This window comes from Chrysemys picta, chromosome 2, assembly GCF_011386835.1.
Source record: "Chrysemys picta bellii isolate R12L10 chromosome 2, ASM1138683v2, whole genome shotgun sequence".
Lineage (NCBI taxonomy): Eukaryota > Metazoa > Chordata > Testudines > Emydidae > Chrysemys > Chrysemys picta.
Window position 1 is genome coordinate 267,119,510 of NC_088792.1, and position 23,418 is coordinate 267,142,927.

Sequence of the window (23,418 nt, forward strand, 5' to 3'; positions counted from 1 at the left end):
TCCCATGAGAAACTGAACACTAGGAAACTATTTCGAAGTTCTCTGTCACATCCTTTCTGCTGTGGACAGAGTTCATTAACTGCTCTAATAAGTACTTCCCAGCACTTGTCACACACTGTGCCATTCAATTTGGAAACCACATACTCCGAGATAGTAAGTGCCTAAAACTAGTTCACTTCTACAGGAAAATGGCATCATATGTTATTGATAACATCAATAATACAGCAGGACTAACATTACTGGTTCTACAGTATATTGACGACACGAGCAGCGTGTTGGACCTACATAGTACCATAACGTCACATCCAGTATTAACTGTATTTATTCCCTGCTTTCTCATCCACACCACTATCTTCTGACTTACTCTGAATACTAGAATTTCAGGTACATTATTTAAAATTCTACTCATCATGGCATCAATTGTACATCCAGTTAGAGATCAGGCTTTGCAAAGTCCTGCAGTGAGACATGAACTAGACAGGTATTGAGCAGGGAGTTAATATTATGGGATATCATTACTTGGGTCTTTAAGTCTGAGACAAAGGACTCCCTAGTCTCCTTTTGGCCAATACTATTGCTGTTTATATGAAATATTGGAAACATCAGGCTACTGAAAAACCCGACAGCCATTGAAGAAAGCAAGCTAAACCAGTTCTTTTTGCTAAACCAAAGAGCATGTTTAGCTGCTCAAATTGGCTGATTGACACAAAAATAAGTTTTTGGTTTGAGGAGATATCCAAAACCACTTTGAGAGCTTGCCAACAGTCCTAATAACATTACAGAACCTCAGAATATTTACTAGCATGCATCTTTCGCTATTCATATTAAAAAGAGGTCACCTGAAGGTTATTCAATGGTGGACACTGTACAAAGAACTCCAGAGATAGACTGGAAGCTGGTCATTAGTATAACTTTCAACTTTCAGCCAATGCAATCAGCAGAAGGACAGACTTTCCAAGGTATGAGATCCACACAGTGGTTCTCAACCAAGGGTCCAAGGCCCCCCTGGGGAGCCACAAGCAGGTTTCAGGGGGTCTGCCAAGCAGGGCAGCATTAGACTCGCTGGGGCCCAGGGCAGAAAGCCAAAGCCCCGCTGCATGGGAGTCAAAGCCTAAGCAATGTAGCTTTGAGGGGGGGTCCTGTGGCGTGGGGCCTGGGCAACTGCCCTGCTTGCTACCCCTTAATGCTGGCCTTGGCTTTAATATGCAGAAAAACAGTTACTGTGGCTCAGGTGGGCCAGGGAGTTTTTATAGCATGTTGGGGGGTCTCAGAAAAAATAAGGTTGAGAACCCCTGAGATACAGTATATGTCTAAGAAGCACTGAGAGCTTCTAGCAAAAATAACATGCATCAGTTGAAGTGAATTTTAGCCCACGAAAGCTTATGCCCAAATAAATTTGTTAGTCTCTAAGGTGCCACAAGGACTCTTCCTTATTTTTGCTGATACAGACTAACACAGCTACCACTCTGAAACCTGAATCTCTAATTAGTCTCTAAGGTGCCACAAGTACTCCTGTTCTTCTTTCTGAAACCTGAGAGCTTCTAGAGCTTTTTCACCACAACTCAGAGCAGCCACCAGAGGGCATACGAATGTTGGTAACTGTAAACCAGTCTGCTCAGGATTAAGTTGATATGGGGTGTATTAGGAATAGATAATTACTGTAAAATGCCCCTCTTTACATTCCGTAGAGAGCTGTAAACACAGATTAGTTTTTCAGTTTATCTGATTGCTCCCTCTTCTATTTTTAGTCTGTCTACCTTCTCCATTTTTCAATGCTTTACGTATGCACAGTATCATGAGATGAGGAGTACAAACCAAGGTGTTGGTGCTGGGTGGGACTCTGTGGTCTGCATTTTACTTTAATGATATGAAAAGAATCCCAGGCATGTGTTGCAGCACAGAAAAATCTTCACAAATGACAGTGAAATTCTCATTGACACCCTGGGGAGAATTTTCAAAGCAGGTATTCAACGGCTCAGCTTAGATTTATGTCAGTAGGCATCGATGTAAGTTCTTCATCAAGTGCAGTCATCAAGCAGCTCAGTGGAGCAGAAAGCTTTGAAAACATTACTCCTTTTCTACACAGGATACTCCCCAGTCTGACTTCCCCCATGAGACCTGCTCTTGAACAGCTATGCCCTTTGGAAATCTGTCCCTCCCGGCTCAGTTACTCATCCTAGCTTTGTCCCTAATGTAACCTCACTGGAAGACTCAAGATAAGACCGTACTAAACTTTCAGACCCTCCTAAAGGGAGAAAGCAATACAAGTTTGAAAGTGTCCTCCACCTTTGGGGTTGGTTGAATGTTTTTCTAGTCATGTTGCAGAAATAGTGTTTGTGGACCTGGGGAGTACTCACAACAGCTTGCTGCTCAGATAATAGCGAGGGGAATGTTAGAAATACCTAGATAAATTAAACATAACACATAGTAATTGTGACAAAGAGTCCTGTGGCACCTTATAGACTAACAGAAGTATTGGAGCATAAGCTTTTTGCATGTGTCTGATGAAGTGGGTATTCACCCACGAAAGCTTATGCTCCAATAATCTGTTAGTCTATAAGGTGCCACAGGACTCTCTGTCGCTTTTTACAGATCCGGACTAACCTGGCTACGCCTCTGATACTTGACACAGTAATTGTGATTATCAAATATCTAAGCTTTGCTTTGACATTAATTAACAACAGAAGCTATTTGTTGATTTGTGTTCTGAAGCATCAAGAATGTTTCCAGACAAAGGCATTAACTATTAACCGAGTTAACACTATTTCGGCCACAGGATGTAGCTTTGCATTAGCTTTTTGGCATCATACTGTGTAGATGTTCAACATTACATCAGAATTCGGGACTTAGCATTTTTTTCATGTCTACTATGATATATGATGCAGTTTTACTGTAGGCTGGTTGTTGTTTTTTTAACTTCTACAGCACTTTACACACATTTAACATTGAATTTTTTAAGCTGCACACACTCCTGTGATGTGGGTAAGTATTGTTATCCTTGTTGGACAAATGAGAGCACACTGAAAGACACATATTATGGCAAAAATGTCTCAGACTCAGCACCAAAATGCAGGAGCCTTAACTCCCAATTGCCTCTTGTAGTCCTAGAGTACAGCGCCTCCCAGTGTATCATTTAAACTTATCTCTATTATATATGAACCATATTCCACACAAAGCTGGAAGTACAGACTGATCTTTAGGTCTTATATGGATGCCTAACATTTATATGTTGAAATATTGGGGGTGGGGGGAGGAAATCAAACATTAAAAAAAGACAGATCCATGTAAACCTACTGATGGCCAACTGACAAGCAAACAAGGACAGGTTGAAATTCTGCTACTACAGTGCAGTAGAAATACTGTACCCCTTATCCTACCTCCAACTTCCTCTGCTCATTGCCTAAGGTAGATTGACCAGGACTCTGTACAATAATAGTATCTGTTACTGAACTTTTTCAGTGTTCAGCAACATTTCAAATATGCTTTAGCTTAGCAAAAATGTTTTCCCAAGGACTCATAAAAAAGCTGAAAGATGGGAACAGCCAAGATTACAACATGCTGTCTGCAAACTTTCCAGGTGAAAAGTTATAAATTGCACCAGTCAGTGCACAGAAGGGTATTAGAGAATGTGCCAGTGGGCAAATTAATCACTAACAAATGTCTGAAAGTAGCAGTCAACATCAATAGTAAACTGCAGGCTTTAAAAAAAACAACAACAAAAAATTAGGAGCCCCACTGGGCTTTGAACAAAATACAAAAATAACAGGATGTTTAAAAAAAGACACCACAGCTAGTAGTAGACAGGATTAATTGGTTCAAAAAGACATAGGAAAGTCCAAACAGTGAGAACCCACCTACCCACAAACAGATCAGCAAAATGTGTGCTTCCAGGCATAATCGGCTCACATTCCGGGCTTCAGAAAGTGAAATCGCATGGGCTCTGAAGGATTTTTTTGCCCAGTTTCATTATGTGTCATTGCACAAGTGTCTAGGTGCATTGTATCATTGATTTTCCCAGTGTTCATTTTCTTAAACATCAGAAATAGGACACTACTGTAGGCAGGATATTGAAGATGGACTACAATGGTCTCATCAGGAATGTCAGTCCCGGTATTCCTCTTTAAATACCCATTTGCACCTCCTTACTACCAGCTTACATAGAGTTTATGTACTAAACGTTTCTCATAAGCCTAAAACAGGGGTCCCCAACGCAGTGCCCACAGGTGCCATGGCGCCCACCGGGGCATGCACGTGCGCCCACCTACTGGCCACCGGAAAAGCAGCCACCGAAATGCCACAGAGAAGCGGCAACATCAAGAAGCGCTACCGCTGAAATGCCACTGAATTTTGATGATGCTACTTCTTGGCGGCATTTAGGTGGCGACGCCTCTTGACGTTGCTGCTTCACGAATTTCGGCGGCATTTCGGCAGCGATGCCTCTTGACATTGCCACTTCACGGCGGCATTTTGGCGGCTGCTTGTCCGGCAGCCACTGTCCTCGGCAGGTAGTCGTCTGGTGCCTGCCCCACGGAAAAAGTTGGGGACCACTGGCCTAGAAGCTGCTGCTTCTGTACTGAGAATTCCCCACTATCCCTGTGTCAACACCACCACGTTAAGTCGACCTAAGTTACGCTACTCCAGCTACATGAATAACGTAGCTGGAGTCGACGTAGCTTAGATTAATTTACTGTGGTGTCTACACCAGACTAGGTCGACAGGAAATGCTCTCCCGTCAACTTACTTACTCCTCTCATTCCTGGGGGAGTACCAGAGTCGACCGAAGAGCACTCTGCCATCGATTTAGCAGATCTTCATTAGACCCACTAATTTGACCCTGGTGCATCGATCGCAGCAGCGTGGATCCCACGGTAAATGTGGACATAGCCTATGTCCCAGCACAGTCAGGAGTCACTTTCATTTGTCACTGGCAGACAGGCAATATTGTATCCAATGTAAACGGGGAGAGGGATAGAATTACAACACATACACACACTCTTTAAAAGACCTGAGCTAATGTTTTCCAAAGTGCCCATGTGACTTAGGGCCCTAAATCCCATTTTCAATAGAGACTTAGTGCATGTTTACACATACAGCGGTGCAGCTGCAGTGCATCTGGTGAAGACGCTCTGTGTCGACAGGACAGAGCTCTTCCATCAGCATAATAAAACCACCCCTGCGAGCAGTGGTAGCTATGTAGGCCGGAGAAGCTGTACACACCAGCACTTACGTTGGTGTAACTGATGTCGCTCAGGGGAGTGGTTTATCCACACCCTTGAGTGACATAAGTTATACCGACATAGGCCATAGTGTAGACGTAGCAAGAGGCATGCAGGCTACCTCTCCCATTAATATAAGCGGGATGTAGATGCCTAAATACCTTTGAAGATCTGGGCCCTTGGAGCCTAATGGTTTGTCTACTTTGACCACAGCAAGGTGGGGTGGGAATCTACCCCACACTAGCCCTCTGTGGTCTGCATGCATCCTGCTAACATTCCTTAATGCAGTGGCTCTCAAACTTTTGTACTAGTGACCCCTTGGCTCCTTACAGTAGCCGTATCTAGTCCTCTTTGAAGTGGCACTAGCTCAAAGTGTGTTAATGAACTGTTAACATGTGTCAGTAGAGTGCACATAAACAGTTAACCACAGCAGACTAGGGCAGGGTAGATTCACACCTCAACTTGCTGCAGTCTAATAGTTCACGCTGACAAGCCCTAAGTCTCAGTGAAAGTGTTTGGAACCAAAGCTCCTATGGGCCTAAGTCAATACTGAAAATGGGACTTCGGTTCATTTGAAAATTTTACCCAGTCCAAGTTGTTTAAAAAAGGCTTAAAACATTATTCCAAGTGCACTTACTGTTCAAGCATTTAGGGCATGGGTTCTCAAACTGGGGGTCGGGACCCCCTCAGAGGGTCACGAGGTTATTACATGGGGGGTCTCGAGCTGTCAGCTTCCACCCCAAGTCCCGCTTTGCCTTCAGCATTTATAATGGTGTTAAATATATAAAAAAGTGTTTTTTAATTTATAAGGAGGGTCGCACTCAGAGGCTTGCTATGTGAAAGGGGTCACCAGTACAAAACTTTAAGAACCACTGGTTTAGGGTCCAATCCAACTCCCCACTTAAATCAGTGGAAAGATTCCCGTCGACTTCACTAGGGGATGGATGTGGCCACTGAAGAGCTTTAGTTTGTTTGTTTTGGGGCCAAAGAGGGTGCAAAAAAGGCCAACTTCTCCCTCAAAAGCCTGAAGGTTAGAAGAAAAATAAGAGATGGGTGGGGAAGTACTAAAGAAATATGGCAAATACCATCTTGGCATTTAATCTGTCTTTAGGGGTGAAATCAGTGTTGTGTGTGAGGTACTGATTTGAGGGTCCAGGAGACTAACATGCTCCTTTTATTCCCTGAGCAGGCATGGCATGGGCAGCAGCAGCGAATGTGTCCCTTCGCTGTCCTGCCAACATGCCTCCACACGCCTGTGGTTAATCTTACTCCCTAGCTAGGGGGACTGCTCTGGCTGCCTCTCTTGATTTAGCTGAACAATGTGGTCTGTGTAACAACTCACAGCACATAACGTCGCAAAGCAGCAATACTTATACAACCGTGTCTCCAGTCTCTGATCCCGGGACAAGGATTTCTCATTCTGTTTATCCTGCACAACGTGCTACAGTAATACCTACATGCTGGTACAATATGTATCCCCCAGACAAAGGAGAGAGAGAGAGAGAGACTCTCTATCCAGTACGTGTCTTGTATTGCTTCAGTTTTTTAAAACCCATCTGGGGCACAAGTCATTATTAGTGTTATTTCACTTAATGCAAGCGCCTTTATCCCCCATTGTTTATGTTTTCCGAAAGTTCTATCAAGGAACATGGGCACAGATTAATTTCCTCTCCCGCCCCCATTTAAAGCTTCCTCGGGTTAGCATTTGCCCCTTCCAGGACTCAGCCCCCACCGGATCACAACATTCTGCTACTTCCTCAGCACAGAAGGATATTGCAATGGGACGAGATGATAAATCATCCTGGCATTGGCCCAGCTACCCTGATACAATGTTACAGCCTTGGGATGCACTACCACCTGCTGCTGCAATGTCGCGGAGTATACACGGTATCAGAGCCTGGTGACAGAATGTCAGCAAGTCCTGCAGTTCTGACACACCCTTCTGCTGCAACATCCTACCTAGGTTTAAATAGGGATTCTTGAATGTGAGCCGTTGTCCTCTTATTGGGTTTGCTAGAGGCACACTGTAAGCTTGTCAGCGTGTTGTAAAGCACAGTGTGATCACCTTACTTTATACCAACACTGTGTGAACAGGAATGAATAAGTTACTTCTCTTTGATTATGTTTGAAAATTCCCAAGAGTCTAGATACTTTGGGGTGAAATAACTCCTAGTATCCTTGGCCTTTTGATAAACTTTTGATTTATTTTTCATTGAATTATTCAACAACAAAATCTTAGATCATTAGGCAACAAAACTCAGTTGAGTAAACCAAACGAGTGAGAGGTAAAAGGAACTAGTGAGCTTGCCGCGAGTGATACCACTTGTGGCTACTTGGCACCAGTCCCACTGAATGAAATGGCACTGAGAAATCATCTGACTCGGAGTCAGACCAGGGAAATGAGAGCAGCAACTCCTTCTCAAGCCCCGAGACTGTTCTAGCAGACAAATATGATTAGAATTAGTGTCAAAAGCCATAGATGACTCTCAGTGGAAGGAACAAATGTGGGCAGATCTCTCCATAGTGCAGGATCCTGCACACATGCTGGTAAATAAAAATGAAGTCAATGTGTCTGACAGCTGTATGTCTGACGGTGTCAGCTCAGGATTTAACTGCACTATACTAACCCTAGCCGGTATTTCTCTCTGGGGTCTATTGGGAGTCAGATCCATGAGAGAAGAAGTTGTCCATCACACAATTGGAAAATACTTTAACTGGACTCTATAGGAAAAACATGATGGTATGATGTGTGCACTTCCTGTGCTCTACCCGCTTGCGTGGCAATGATTTCTCATATGATGCCCATGAGTGAAAATATTTTTGGGGTGGCACTGCACTTTAGTTTTGTCTAAAGTAAATATACTGTAGATCACTTGAAGGACACTAGTTTGGTTAAGAAATATGCTGTAGTCAGGGGTGAAAGTAAAATTGAGCTCTTATCGGTACAGGGCTAGCTCTCCCCCCACCCCCTACCCCCGGAAGGGGCGGGGCCTCAGGGGGAAGGGGCGGGGCTATGATCAGCATCCCCCCAGTCAACCCATCTGCACTGCCTGGCCTGCATTGCGGTAGCAGCAGTGGCGGCTGGAGCCCCGGGCCCTTTTAAATCGTGGCCCCGGGGCAGCTACTTCTTTTGCGGTCCCCCCACCCCCCGCCCAGCCGCCGACGCTGCCACGGCTGCGCTTTAACGTCGCTGCCCCTTTTGCGCCCCCCAACTGTGACCCTGCCAGGTCATCACTGCCCCTTTTGCGCCCCCCACTGCCTGACGTTAAAACGCTGCCGCAGCAGCACTTTAAAATCAGCGGTACAGGCCGGTACTGGCAGCTACTTTTTACCGGGACGCCATACCAGCCCATGCCGCCTTTACAGCCAGAGGTGAAAGTGTCTTTGTTTTTCCATTGGCTTTCTTTCTCCATGTTATGGACACAGACACACAGAGGATGGTGAGGAGACCACACGCCTCTCTGGGTCTAAGCGTCAGTTTCTCTGGGCAAAACACATCTGACTCACATTATTTTTGATCGGTCAGGTGAGTTCCTTGATTCATTATTAAAAAAGAATGGAAAATGGTACTACAGCATTATTTGCAAAGCATTTTCACTCGAACAGGTGAGTCTGGAAACATTTCAATACATTCCAATGGATTATCTTGATGTACATATTCATGGGACAAAAAATTAGTGATTTTGGGTGACTCAACTTGACACATATCAAAGGGGCTTGATTTTCAGAGGACGGATGCTCAGCAGTTTCAGAAAATCAGGTCCTGTTAAACTGCCTCACATTGTGCACCCAAAATCACTAGTCACCATAGAAAAGTCTTGCCCAGTATGTCTTTCTCAGTAATGGCCATATACAAGCATTTTGTTAAATCAATATTTAAGCATGTCATCCAATCAGTTTTATTCATTTGTTTGACTTTAGTAGCTATGGGGAGCATTTTGGCACTTCAACACACTACACCAGTTAAAGAATTTCAGTATCTATCCATCTCTTTTGGATAGAGCTTGGGCATTACTAGAGATGGACCGGTATGGTATCTGGTGTTGAAATACTATGGTGATGGGAACCCTAGACATACCTTAGATAGAAAGATAGATTAGATAATGAGAACAAAGAGTTCGCTGAATTAGGAAAAGCTGTAAATAAGCCACTTAGAACAGGAACGCAAACAATGCTGGAAGTAAAACATTCCAAAAATGTGCATGACTCCTGGTGATAGGTGAGCTTCCAAAAAGCTCAGCTGTGGAAACATTACTGGGTGTCATAGTTCCAACCCTGAGTAGTAATGGACTACATTGACTTCCTGGTAGGTTTAGCATGGATAAGCATTCAGAAGTGCAGATGCTTATTTCAAGCCCTTGGGTCTGCAAATTTGATTGGAAATCTCATGGGAACAGGCTCTGTCATGAGATTTCCAGAATTTCTGTTTCAAATCTTGGCCCACAGTATTGTGGGAATAATCTTTCTTGTGATATTTTGGAAATTCCAGTCTTGGACAGAATTTGGAAGTGGGGCAGAGGAGGACACATAAACTGAGTATTTCAAGACCTCAACAAAAAGTTTGGTTCTAAAAACCTGACATTTCAAGCGTGATGTATGTGACAATCTCTTTTCTTACCAGGTTCATCCACTCCTAATAACTACTAGAGTGCCTGCAATAAAATATAAAGCTACCTGGTGGCTAGCAGAGGGTAAGTATGGAGAGGGCTGAACCAAGCTTCTTTCATTCGTGGCATGCTGTCATATATTAAAAGGTCTTTCTCGGTCAGTACAACCAGTGCTGGCTTCCAGTGCTTCTCATTCTCTCCTGGCACCTGGAACAGAACACAGTTTCAATGAAACAATGAGTGAGGAAAAGAAGAGGGACAGGCTAGCAGCCTGCAACTACAGAGCCTGCCAATGTGAGCAAGTAGGATTCGGGCTGAAAAGATTAATGAAGAAACAAGTTTTACTACTACAGGTCTCTGGAACGATTCTGCCTCCTGAATAATATCCTAAATTTATGACTAGAAGCAGCAAAAATGGATTAAAGCATAAGGAGATCGATGAACATCTGTCATTGTCATTAGTACTAAAACTTCCAAACCTGCTGTATCCTTTGCTCACTATGGGCTGTTACATATGTGAAATAAGCAGAGGAAAACGTAGACAGAGCTGGCTCTGTTATTTATATTTGATCTTTAAGAATCCAGGAGGTCTGTTGTCCTTGAATAGGCAACTAGAATGAATACAAAGTATCCTGTGAGAAACAACTCTAAAATAGTGACATGGGGTGGTGGGGGAGAGGGAAAACCTGATGATCTCTTTCTAATTTCTATGATTAATGATTGTTGGCATGATCCTGCACTCAACTTATCACTGGGCAGAAATCATGGCTCTGTTGAAATCAATGGCAAAAAATCCATTGACTTCAATGGAGCTAGAATTTCACCTCTGGTGTTTTACTTACTGCCATGCACTCATTGTACTAGTATGTTACTTCTCAGATTATACTCCTGGGAGAATTCTGCGCCACTGGAATGGGTTACCTAAGGAGGCTGCAGAATCAGCGTCATTGGAGGTTTTTAAGAACAGGTTAGACAAACACCTGTCATGGATGGTCTGGGTCAGGGGTCGGCAACCTTTCAGAAGTGGTGTGCCGAGTCTTCATTTATTCACTCTGATTTAATTCGCGTGCCAGGTTTCGCCTTCTAACATTTTTAGAAGGTCTCTTTCTATAAGTCTATAATATATAACTAAACTATTGTTGTATGTAAAGTAAATTAGGTTTTTAAAATGTTTAAGAAGCTTCATTTAAAATTAAATTAAAATGCAGAGCCCCCCAGACCAGTGGCCAGGACCCGGGCAGCATGAGTGCCACTGAAAATCAGCTCGCGTGCCGCCTTTGGCACGTGTGCCATAGGTTGCCTACCCCTGGTCTAGGTTTACTTCATCCTGCCTCAGTGCAGGGGTCAGGACTAGATGACCTCTTAAAAGTCCCTTCTAGCCCTACATATCTATCATTCTCCCTGAAGCAACATGAACAAAAACATGTTTTGGTTTTACATTGAGAAAAAGATCTCTCACAAACAGTGAATTTGATTTCATGTTATGTTCAAACTGGACAAAAAGAGTGACTATTACTAAGGCTGCAAGTTTGTCACCTCTGCAGCAGGCAGCCGGTGCGCCTGGCCTGGGGGCAGCTCAGGCAGCCCCTGCACGAGTTGCACCAGCCACCGTGCCCCCCGCTGCAGCAGGAGTTTGGGGGTGGGAGGGGGTTGGGTTACGGGATAGGGTGAGGCGGGCTCTGGGTGGCTCTTACCTCAGGGGCTCCCCGGAAGCAGCAACATCCCCCTCACTCAATGAAGGCAGCGTGCAGAGCTGCCTAGCCATGCCTCTGCCTAGGAGCTGAGCGAGGGGGATGTTGTCACTCCCAGGGAGACGTGGCGCCAGGCAGGGAGCCTGCCGGGTGTGCCAACTCCTCCCCTCCCCCCGCCAGCACCATGGGGGGTCCTGGGCTGCACGCTGCTGCATGCTCCCCCACTCTCCCAGCACCAGGGAGGGTCCTGGGCTGTACGCCCCAGGCCCCCTCTACCCTCCTGCAGCACCTGCGGTGCTCCCACCTGAGCACCTGCGGTGCCCCCGGGCTGCCCCTCCCCCCAAGATTTAGTCAGGGGTATATAGTAGAAGTCCTAGACAGGTCACGGGCCATGAAATTTTGTTTAGTGCCTGTGACCTGTCCATAACTTTTACTAAAAATACCTGTAACTAAAATGTAGCCTCAACTATTACCCACCCAAAAATGGCACTAAATCCATCTCCTTCCTTCCTAAAAAGATGTCATGCTCCAACTTTCCACTTAATATTTTCCCTCTTTTCTGCTGCCAACAGCAAGGACAATTATGGCGTAGCTACCTGTTGCCAATTCTCTTCAAAACACAGCTACATGTCTTAAAAGATCTCCCCCTGAAATTCACAGCTTGTAATGTAGGGTCATGTATGTGTACTTCTCCTTGATGGTGTCTGATCTGGTGTTACTAATTGTTGTCCCTTGTGGCTCCCACTCCCACAAAGCGCCACTAAAAAGAACCAATATTACTATTGCTAATGGAAATTCTCCTTTAGCCCAAGTGGTAGTGATCTGTGATTTTGGAGAAGGTTTTGAGTTTTACTTCAGCAGCCAATGAGTTCTGTGTCCCCTGATGACTGTTCTCTCTCTATTTGTGCAGTCCTGGCTTCAAAACATTTTCACAAGCATCAGTTTAAACTAACAGAATCAGAACCAGGTATGGGCTTGAACCAGAACATTGATCCGAAACACCTCAAAATGAGAGGAAATTCAGATGTGGTTCTACAGTTTGTATATGATGGATATGAATTGAAACATCTGAAACCAAACCACTCGAATGGTAGAAAAGTCCAGAGCTGAAACCAAATTTTGGAACTTGGGAACATCTCTATAGCCCGATTAAAGAACCATGTTTTATTGTACTAGGTTACATAATTAAATCTACTAGCGTTACAATATGGGGGTGAGTCTCATTTCCACTATTATTCTTTATTATTTGTATTACCTTAGTGCGTAGGACTTGTAGTCATGGACCAGGACCCCACGGTGCCAGGCACTGTACAAACACATGGGCTGTAATAATGGAGAGGACATGCAAAGACCAGCCCAGGATAGGGATGGTGGAGCCATGTTTGTGCCCTCACTGACATTTGACAGCATGGGAAGGGGAATCAGATTCAGAGCCAAGTTTAAACCTGGGTATTCTTATAGACTAAACAGGACCCAATTAAACATCCTCAAGCTTTAGGGAAGTTCAGGTCTACTTCTAAGTTGGTTCCCAACCAGAACACCAGGCCCCAAATCTCTTGAACTCTGCATAAGTTTGCATCTCCAACTCAAGTGTGGCTTAGTCCCACTCTAAAATACCAGAGGTATTTCCCATGTGAATTAAGTCTTTCAATAATCACACTCCTTTGTAAGTAGGTAGCTGGTTTCTCCATAGTTATTAATGCCTTTATTTTAATTACAAGGAAAAAAAATCAGCCTAAACCGATTAAAGGTTCATCAATTTGTTTTGATAAGCATCCATATATTTATTTACAATTTTTCTTGCGGCAACATCTCATTTTCATGTGGTTCCCGGGGGAGAGCAGCACACAATTAATCCATCAAACAGTCAAGCAAGAACACAAAACCCAAAGTATTAATAGACAAGTGCTAATCACAAATATGCCAGTCACCAAAAAGATATCAAGCAACTAATAACACAGATACCACAGTTATCAAGAAAAAATTAAGGGGGACCTTAATCCTGTCATTTCCTAACTTTTGAGTGCTGGACTTACCATGGGAGTGTTCTTTAAATGTTGTTTTTTGGATTTATATTTTCTAGGTTTAAAAAAGGAAAACTAGAAAATATAAATTCCATCATGTGGTCATCAGCAGTTTGAAGGTAGGTCCTTCAGATCCATAGCACAGATTGCTACTACTTGAGTTAAGACGTAAGAGCAGTAATAGTCTGTTATTTTCTGTATGGACCAGACACTAGAGCAGGACATGATACACTTGACAGCAATGCAATGTTGGGAGTAAGCATTCCTGGCTGGGAATGGGTCTTGTTGTTAGAGAGACAGCCACACACAGATTTGGCTCATTCATTCTAACAGGCAAATTGGCTATGGAGGATTTGTGGCTCAACCACAATGGAGAAAGGGTTGTATTCCCCCAGCTCTGCCTGAAGTGAATCTGTGCAATCTCTCACTTACCCAATCAGTAAAATGGGGGATTATACTTGCCAGGCCTCTGAGTTGAGGCTTTGATCATTAATAAGGGTTGTGAAGTGCACGTAAGTATTTAAGACCTGAGTCTAGAACTCGTAGTCTCTTCCTGGCTCCCAGCTCAGCACTTCTTTCCATACACCGAAGTGGTGGCTTCTGATGCTTTTCTCTTCCTGGAGCTCAAGTTCTGTGGGGCCAGGAAGCATGTTAAGTGAAGATGGAATCTTCAGAGCTTTTAGCAGCAAGTCTCTAAAAAGCGATCAGTATTTGCAAATGGCAACTTTTAGCCAAAATTTGGATGGATTTTTATGGGGTTAGCAAAAGATGCTCTCCAATTCCAAAGTGACTCCCCTCCCCCCCCCCACCTTGCCAAACATCAAATTCCTGCTCCCAATCACGGACGTGCTAGAACTCCTAAAAAACAAAAGAAGGTTGGGAAACATTTTTAATATTGACAAAGTCACCTATTCTCCCCTAGCCTTGCTCCTGGAAGTGACTGAGTTGTTTTTGCTGCAATTTAAAAACACAAAAAAAAAACCAGGACAAGCATGGAAAATTTCAGCTCAAATGGTTAAAGTTTGGCAAAGTTGGGGTTTATAATGGAAGTGTTACACAACTTTAAATGCAGGCTTTGCTACCAACTCCATCTACAATTATTATTTGTTGGATATTAATATGTAAACACCAAAGAACAATTAAATCTAAAAAAAGAAATTGACTTCTTGAGTTGGCAAAATAACAGGCAGCAATATAGTGAGTTGTAGTGTACTATCTCCATTTTACAGATGATGAAATAGAGTCGCGGAAAGGTTATGCAACTTGCCCATGGTTACATAGGAAGCCAATGACAGAGGCAGGAACAGCACCAATGTCTCCTGACTCTCGGTCCCCATTGAACCTGCTGGTCAAAAAATGGGAAAAGAGAGAAAAAAAGAAAAATCTGTACAAATGTTGTCCATTTTTGCAATTTTCTTTCCCTCCATCAAAACACTGACAAATTATTTAATTGAAAAAAAAATCAAACCTTTGAAAATTTCAACCAGCTCTATTGTTTCATTGGTACAGAATGCTGGCATGTTTGCTGATACGTTCCTATACTATTCAAATTACTTACAATTGAAAAAGGTTAACTCAAAGTTGTTCCAATAAAAGATATTACTTCACCCACCTTGTCTTTCTAATATGCTGGGACCAGCTGGGACCACGGCTGCAACAACACTGCAAACAATATTATGACAATTATATGTGCATAAACTGATGCGTGTTTTTGTTATTACTATTGTTAGGTATTGTACTTTGTACAGTCCAGCCTCCCCTAAACTACAGGATATAATAATGATTCTGCCTGTAAACAGAGAACAGGCTGTGGAGTTTTCCTGGGGGAGCGACCTCCAAAAGCAGAACATGTTGATAGGACTCGGCCCTGCTTGGTCCAGGTTAATTTCCCATATCCAATTGCTCAAAATTTGCCCTTTAGTCCGGTGTTGTCTGTTAGCTTAGTAAAAGATCTGATCAACTTCAAAATTACTGTAAATATCTGACAAGTCTTAAAGATAGCATTAAAGACACTTCCAAGTATAAATTTCAGTATTATTTTAGATATGTAAAGTGATGTTTTGTGATAATATTTTGGGTGCTGGTTCTTAGTCAGTGGCCTTTTAAAAATTCAGGCACTCACAGTGTAATCCCTTCTCTCCCATTACTATTAACAGGCGTCATATTCACATATAATCCAAAGTGCCTTTATTTTTCAGACACGTAAACCCACCATCCGATCAAGCATTTAAGCCGGAGACCTTCTTCAAAGCCAAAACATTGTATTAGATTAAAGATGAATGTTTCTAGATAAGAGCTATATAAATACTTTTCAAATTACATTTGGGTTCAAAAATCTTCATCCCATGTCAATAATATGGAGTGCAGTTCTTCCAAACCAGTTAACATGGTTGCCTTCTGCACGTGGCTATTAAAGTAGCCCCCAAAGTAAATTAGTACCTAGTTGCTCAGCCTCCTGAATATGATGCCTGTTAATAGTATTGGGAGTGAAGGGATTACCTTCACTGAGTGCCTGAATTTTTAAAAGGCCACTAAGAACCAGCACCCAAAATATTATCACAAAACATCACTTTACATATCTAAAATAATATTGAAATCTATACTTGGAAGTGTCTTTAATGCTGTCTTTAATGCCTCCTACCTAAATTCACCACTTGCATAAGCAGCTATAATTCCATTGAAGTCAATGGAGTTGTACCTGTTTGTACCTGTAGTAAATATGGCCCCTGAAATTAGAAAGACAATGATGTGGTCTACCAAGTAAAGGGTCTTTGACCACTCTAGACAATCTGCACTATTTCTAGGTTTAATGTACAAGCAAACTTGAAAAAGAAGAGAATACTCTAACAAGAAGAAATGCCCAGAACAAGTATTCTTTGTGCTGTTAGCAACCCAGCTTATTGACCTACCTCATCCAGCAGTGCAGTTAAAATCCTGGTTTTACAGAGACTGCCTGTAAACACTTTTCAGTTTTGTCTTTACAAAACTAGGTAACAATTCCGTGGTACGTGGAGCACTTTCTAATTTTCCTGTGTCTAGTACAGGGAATTCCTCGGCCCAGGACTGGAACACAGGAAATCGGTGTTCAAGTCTCACTCTGCCACAAACTTCCTGGGTAAACTCACGTAATCTCTTTGTGCCTCATTTCTCTATCCGTAAAATAGGGATAACAAGATTTCTTCCCCTCCCCCCCCCACCTTTTCTTTGGCCTGTCAATTTAGACTGTAAATTCTTTGGGGCAGGGGCTGTCACTTACTCTGTGTGTGTATAATGCCTAGTACAATGTCTCCCTGATCTCACTTGGGGCCCCTAGGTGCTGCTGTGCTGTTTTACAAATAATGCTGCATTTAGTGATGGCAGCTGAAATACTTGTATGGGTGACCACTGTGCATCGTCAACAATCTACAGCCAATCCATGATTACAGTGTCATAGAGTTAGCATTCTGACTTCACCAGGGCAGGCACTTGGAGAGGAAATGTGAGGTGAACATGGGAGAAAAACCTTGTTTAAACTTAGAGAGCATCCTATTAATTTATCATTGAGAATAGCACATGAAAATAAAACAGATTTAGGATACAGCAGAACAAGTTTAAGCCTTCCCTACCCTTGGATGCATTTGCAATGGCTGGCCACAATGTCAGTTCTTCTACCACCTTGAACATCAGGACATTGCCTGGCCAGCACCATTGCCAGTGCTAGTCTCCTCAGAGAGGTGCAGAGGCATGGGCCACCCACTACCAACTCTCAACATCTAGCAGAATTGGCTCCATGCAGCAAGAAGAGCAAGTGCCTGCTGTGGTGATGCCTCCACACCATCCCTCCCCTTTTTGAGGGCTGTGGTTTAATGCCATGACTTAGCCCTACGGACCTTGCCCTGCAAACACTTAAGCACATGTGCAATTTTATTGACCTTAATAATCCAATTAATCCAGTCTTCCCAAAGGCTACTCACATGCATAGGCACCATTCTTTGCAAGATCAGGGCCTAAAAGTGCAATCCCTCTGATACACGACAAACATAAACCAATTTATATTTCAAAGGAAAGCCGGGTCTTTTTTCCCCCTTCTTGGGGGAAAAAAATATCTCCCTTGAAAGACATCCTAGTTTTATGACAGCTTGTATATTTTTACTTATATCCTTTGAGCCATAGAGTCAGCTGCTATAAATGGACGTAGCTCCACTGAGTTCAACAGACCCATTTATTCCAGCTGAGGATCTGGCCCCTGATTCTTTCATCTGCCTTAGGTTTCTTTTTTATAAGTTTTTATTGTAAACTTCAGGTATTTGTCCATTTCAGACTTTCAGGAATGGAGGAAAGAGTACTTTCAATTTGTGAGTCCCACAGATAATTAAATTAGAGTCCTGGGTCTATTTTGGAGAGCTAGTTTATATTTTCATTAACTCAAAAGAGCCATTTCAATTACATTCCCTGTTTAGTAAACAAATTATCTAGCAGACTTCATTTCAGGAAGCATCCAAATATGGCCTTTAAGAGAACTGTTCTGTTATGGTGGTTTATGCTTCGCAAAAAGTGGTTAAAAACCTCAGATACTGTGATGTTGCATTATCAGGAACCCAAAGTACAACAACAACAAAAGAACTTTTGAAAACTAGATCCTTACTATGTTTGCCCCTCCCCCTCCCAAATGCTCTTATGTGTTAAAGAAAAAATAAATAGCTTTGACACACGCTGGGGTACATTTGCCTGTGTATTTTTCCCCCTTTTCTTTGTCTTTGATGAATTGGTTATGTCCACATTCATAATAAATTTGATTCATTTACAGAAAGCTGCTTGTTAATTTCTGAAAACAATGACTGACTGAACAGTATTTCACTGGCCGAAGCAAAACAGTCTCAACACAGAAATATATCAAGCAAGGTTTATGATGCCAAGTGATGTTCATATTCATAGGAGCTCATTTGATTCAAGATAATTTTCAGTGCAAGGGTGGATGGAACAGACAGCCACAGGCAAGGGATGTCAACACCTCCCACGCAATATGAAGATGCAATGTGTTTTACTTCTGAACTTTGTAGTTTTAAACAGGAAATAATATGAAGATTGTTTAAAGAGAAAACGTGTCTGTTTTCATTCCTCTCTCTCTGATCCCAATGAACAACATAATAAAGGCTTGCACCTTTATCAGATTTGGATTTTAGTCAATGTATACAAAATTCCCCAAAGGACATAATATTTCATCCTGCGACTATCTAACAATAACAAGTAGGACTGTCAATTAATCGCAGTTAACTCACGCGATTAACTCAAAAAATTAATCACGATTAATCGCACTGTTAAACAATAGAATAGCAATTGAAATTTATTAAATATTTTGGATGTTTTTCTACCTTTTCATATACACCTCTACCTTGATATAACGCTGTCCTCAGGCGCCAAAAAATCTTACCGTATTATAGGTGAAACTGCGTTATATGGAACTTGCTTCGATCCACCGGAGTGCACAGCCCTGCCCCCCCAGAGCACTGCTTTACCGCGTTATATCCAAATTCGCGTTATATTGAGATAGAGGTGTATATTGTATTCTGTGTTGTAATTGAAATAAAATATATATATTATTTTTATTACAAATATTTGCACTGTAAAAATGATAAACAAAAGAGTATTTTTCAATTCACCTCATACAAGTACTGAAGTGCAATCTCTTTGTCATGAAAGTGCAATTTACAAATGTGGATTTTTTTTGTTACATATCTGCACTCAAAAACAAAACAATGTAAAACTTCAGACCTACAAATCCACTCAGTCTTACTTCTCATTCAGCCAATTGCTAAGACAAACAAGTTTGTTTACATTTACAGGAGATAATGCTGCCCGCTTCTTATTTACAATGTCCAAGAATAGATCAATTTTTTAAAAATAAATGGTATTCTATTATTGTTTAATAGTGCAATTAATCGCACTATTAATCACGATTAATTTTTTTAACCGATTGACAGCCCTAGATCAAATATGTTGAAATGAAATGTTTTGACCTTTCTGAATCATAATTTTTTGAACTTTCCATCTCTCAAAAAATATTGACATTAACAAATTTTGGTGTATTGTGATTTTCCATGGGGCAGAAATTCTAATATTTGAACAGCTCTAAGAATTTAACACAAAACAGGAACTGATGATGGATTATCACACATATGCCCTCCCTCTCTTTAAACAATCTTTCCTCTGTTCCAGTGAGTCACGCAATAAATATTGCACTCTGGATTTTATTGTCAAAAAGTGATGCAAAGAAAAGGTGATTACATATGCTCAGCTGTGGTTCTGAGAGTGTGAACTGTGAGATGAAGACAGCAGGGATGGGAGCCTATGCAAATGTTCCAAGTGTCACAAATATCAGCAGTGTTTGCATCCAGGCAGATACCTCAGATTTGGTTCCTTATAAGCGGGCATGGAGTACATGCAGGACTGGAGCACAGGAAAAGTGGTACGAGGCAACTGTCATTGCCACAGGTGACTATAGATGGGACGGGTATCATAGGCGGCGAGTTATATGGGCCCATGGTGCCCGTGCTCCACCAGTATTTAGGAACATGGGCCTGGCTCCACCAATGTTTGGACTTAGGAGGACACGGGGTCCAGGGCAGCCTGGGAGGCTAGCGGGGGGCCTGGTGCCAGCAGCAGCAGCGAGCGACCCAGACCCAGCCACAGCCCGCCCCGTTCTGCCTGGCAGGCTCCCGGCGTCACTCGGGGGAGGGGGCGGAAACCAGAAAGAGGCGGGGAGGGGTCTTGGGGGAAGGGGTGGTATGGGGACGAGGATGGGGCGGAGCATGGGTGGGAAGAGGCGGAGCGGGGGCAGGACATCTGCCATCCACAAGAGCTATTACCTCTACTGCCGCTGTTCCTCAAACCTGGGACTGGCTGTGGATTAGTTCAAACTCCCAGTTCAATTTTCAGCAGCCTCAAGGATGCTTAAATCAGTGGTGTGCAAACTTTTCCAGACATGCCCCCCCTTACCATTCACAGGATTTGTCGCCCCCCTCCCCGCCATTACTTGTAATTTGAAACTGGGGTTTTTTTTGGCATTACTTGTAATCTGAAACTGTTTTTTATGCCGGAAGGTGGAGGGGAAACACAAAGATGAGACTGTTCATTCGGTTTAGTGTTAGTGCGTCTGACTCACTCAAAAGGTCCTGAGCTCTCAACTAGTATTATATGTATTGCCGGTTTATGTCTTTTAATATAAATTATGAATCATGAATTTTAAAACTCATTTAATGAGAATCAAAATTAATGTTAAAGGGATAGTAGGTGTACTATGGTTATGAAACTTACTAAATTGTTGAAAATAAGGTAGGCTGGGCTTTTATTTGTATGTTTGTTTTTAAAACGGGTGAAAGACTGAAGTTTCTTGAACCTCTTGAAACCTCCTCCCTGCCCCACCGGGGGAGTGCACCCCCCGAGTTTGCACACCACTGCTCTAAATTGCCCCTGGCTACCCATGCCACCTCAGGGGACCATTCCAGCAGCTGGAGATGTGTTCCAGCCACAACCCTTATCCCAGTAGCCAGGAAAGGGGTAGTGCAGAGCTGCTATGTGGCTGGCCCTAAGCAACTCAGGGATTCCTCCTATGCTAAGGAAATCATCAGGAGCACCAATAAGCTGGCTTTATAGTCCCTTTGTGCCTGCCAGAGCAGCATAAAGAGGCTGTAGTTGGGCTGAGGCTCGTTAATGTACGATTTGTTCCTGATAGCAATTGTTTCTTCATATTAGAGCAATTAAAAGGACATCTACTGTGCTTTAAAAAAATAAGGAAGTCTCTGATGCTTTCTGGCTAACAAGATCTCTTTCTTTAATGCAGCTTTTCCAAACCACAAGACTAATGTCTGAAGTTTAAAAGTGGTAAGATTACAAGGTGCTGTAAGTAGCTATCGTCCAACCTCAAGCAAATGCCCTGCAGTGCTGGATATCTTCTGCAGGGCATGCTGTAGTGCTTCTGCTTTTCATTTTCTCTCTTCCTTAGAAATTGGGGGGGTGGGGGGAAGAAAACCCCAAGCATCAACAGCAGTGGCAGAGAGGAGTGGCCTATTAAAGTACAAAAGAAGAGACAAAGGGTGAGAAAGGGGCTCACTCACAAAGGCCAGAAGACGACCAGCCAACCCTGGAAACAGAAGGGACAGTGAAAAGGCCAGTTGCGTTTCAATTCTGACCTTCAAGGCCAGTGTGTCTGTAAACAATTCTGTGCTGGCAGAGGGCACAAACTACAGTAGTGTTTACATTTCTAATATAATATATTTATTCATTAACATCGGGCTTGCTTAGGCTAGCAAAATTTGCACTCAATCTGTTACACTGGCGCAACCTTTTAAGGCATATTCAGACCAGGGTATATCACACCAGTGGAAGCCCTTTCTCACAGTAGAGCAATACATCACCAGTGTAGCTACATCGATGAAAAAGAATCCCAGTATAAACAGGGCCTTATAGTATGTCTACACTGCAGCTGAAGCTGTAATTGCAGCTCACAGATGCTGCTGCATCTTCACTGCTATTTTTAACCAGACTAGCTAGATTAAAGCTAGCGTTAAGTGTGCCTATCCAAGCTGCGATCACATCTCCGACTGTGATGTAGACCTACCCTCAGAGCTGCTTAGCTGCATAGTCCATCATCATCTACATTCCACTCTGTCAGCTCCCACATTCCACTCTGTCAGCTCCCCTCCTCAACTACCTCTTCCCAAAAATTCTAACACACACACACACAGATCTGGGGCATCTCCACTCTCATCTTGCACATCGGGGCCCTTGACCCATGACCATGTTTATCCATTGCATGTTCATGGCTTACTACAGGGTTGGGATGGGTTTTGTAAATGACGTCGTATAGAGTTCTGTATGGACGTTTTATCTGTGTAAGTGAACAAGTTATGGTATCAGATTGCACATGATGCCTGCAAGATACGGTTTTCTACAATGTTTAGGAAAACTCATGTGAATAGGTGACATATTGTTAGGAATTGTTGTAAATTTGCTATTCATTTTTATGTCGCTATTAGAGAATTAAAATCTGCAATGGTATACTTCTTTTAGGGCAAATGTAAGGCTGAATGTTGGTTACTCAGCAGAAAGCTAGATCCATTTCGGCTCCATCTCTCTCCCCCAATCCCACCACCAAACCCTGCACTATCTAGCCTATCTCCTGGGATCACCAGGTGTATGCGCAGAGTACAGCTCATAAATCCAGGGATGCGCTCCAGCATACTAAACACTATCCTCTGAAGTTTTATTGTGCCAAATTTGGAGACTAAATGCAATCACAAAATGTGAAACAAGGGGATTTGAGATCTGCTTTAACTGCAAATCTCAATGCAACTTTGACCTAAGGAGTTGTTTCCTAAATCTGCAGAATTACAGCAACTGATAGAGCTCATGCTGTGCTTTTTATCCAGAGATCTCAAAGTGCCTTTGAAAGAAAGGCAAGTATCATTAGCCCCATTTTGCAGATAGGGATACCAAGGCATATAGAAGTTCACATAGCAAGTCAGTGACAAGTGAGCAAGAGAACTCAAATTTCCTGACTTCCAGTCCGGTGCCTTATTACTTGCACCACATTGCCACAGGAGCGCTCAAAATCTGCTAGATACTAGGCATATTTACAGGAAGGCAAAGTGCTTCTCTTGAAGCACTTACAAATTGACCCAGTTAAACTTTTTTTTTTTTTTTTTACCTAGAATTAGTATGGTGCTGTGACATACCTTTATAGCGTAAAAGTGAAGAGCCAAATATCCCTCAGGAAAAACTGCTTTACTTTACAGTGAGAAGGGCAAAACTGTCTCCAGTAATAAGTGAAAGTTTCATTCCAAGAATGACATTTTTCACAAAGCCATCATTGATACTTTTTTTTTTTTAAGAGCAATTTCTT

The 23,418-nt window shown here is 42.7% G+C and overlaps 1 protein-coding gene across 3 annotated transcripts in view; it reads right to left on the reverse strand.

Annotated features, from left to right (window-relative positions):
- SNTB1 (syntrophin beta 1) overlaps positions 1-23,418 on the reverse strand; it is a 157,846-nt gene that overhangs the window by 14,047 nt on the left and 120,381 nt on the right. For all 3 annotated transcript variants that reach the window (XR_006177031.2, XM_024108237.3, XM_024108238.3), the window contains exon 4: positions 9,891-10,030. Coding sequence is in view for 2 of the 3 variants with exons in the window: in XM_024108237.3 (XP_023964005.1) it covers positions 9,891-10,030 (140 nt within the window). In the remaining variant the exon portion in view is untranslated. The remainder of the gene's footprint in view (positions 1-9,890; positions 10,031-23,418) is intronic.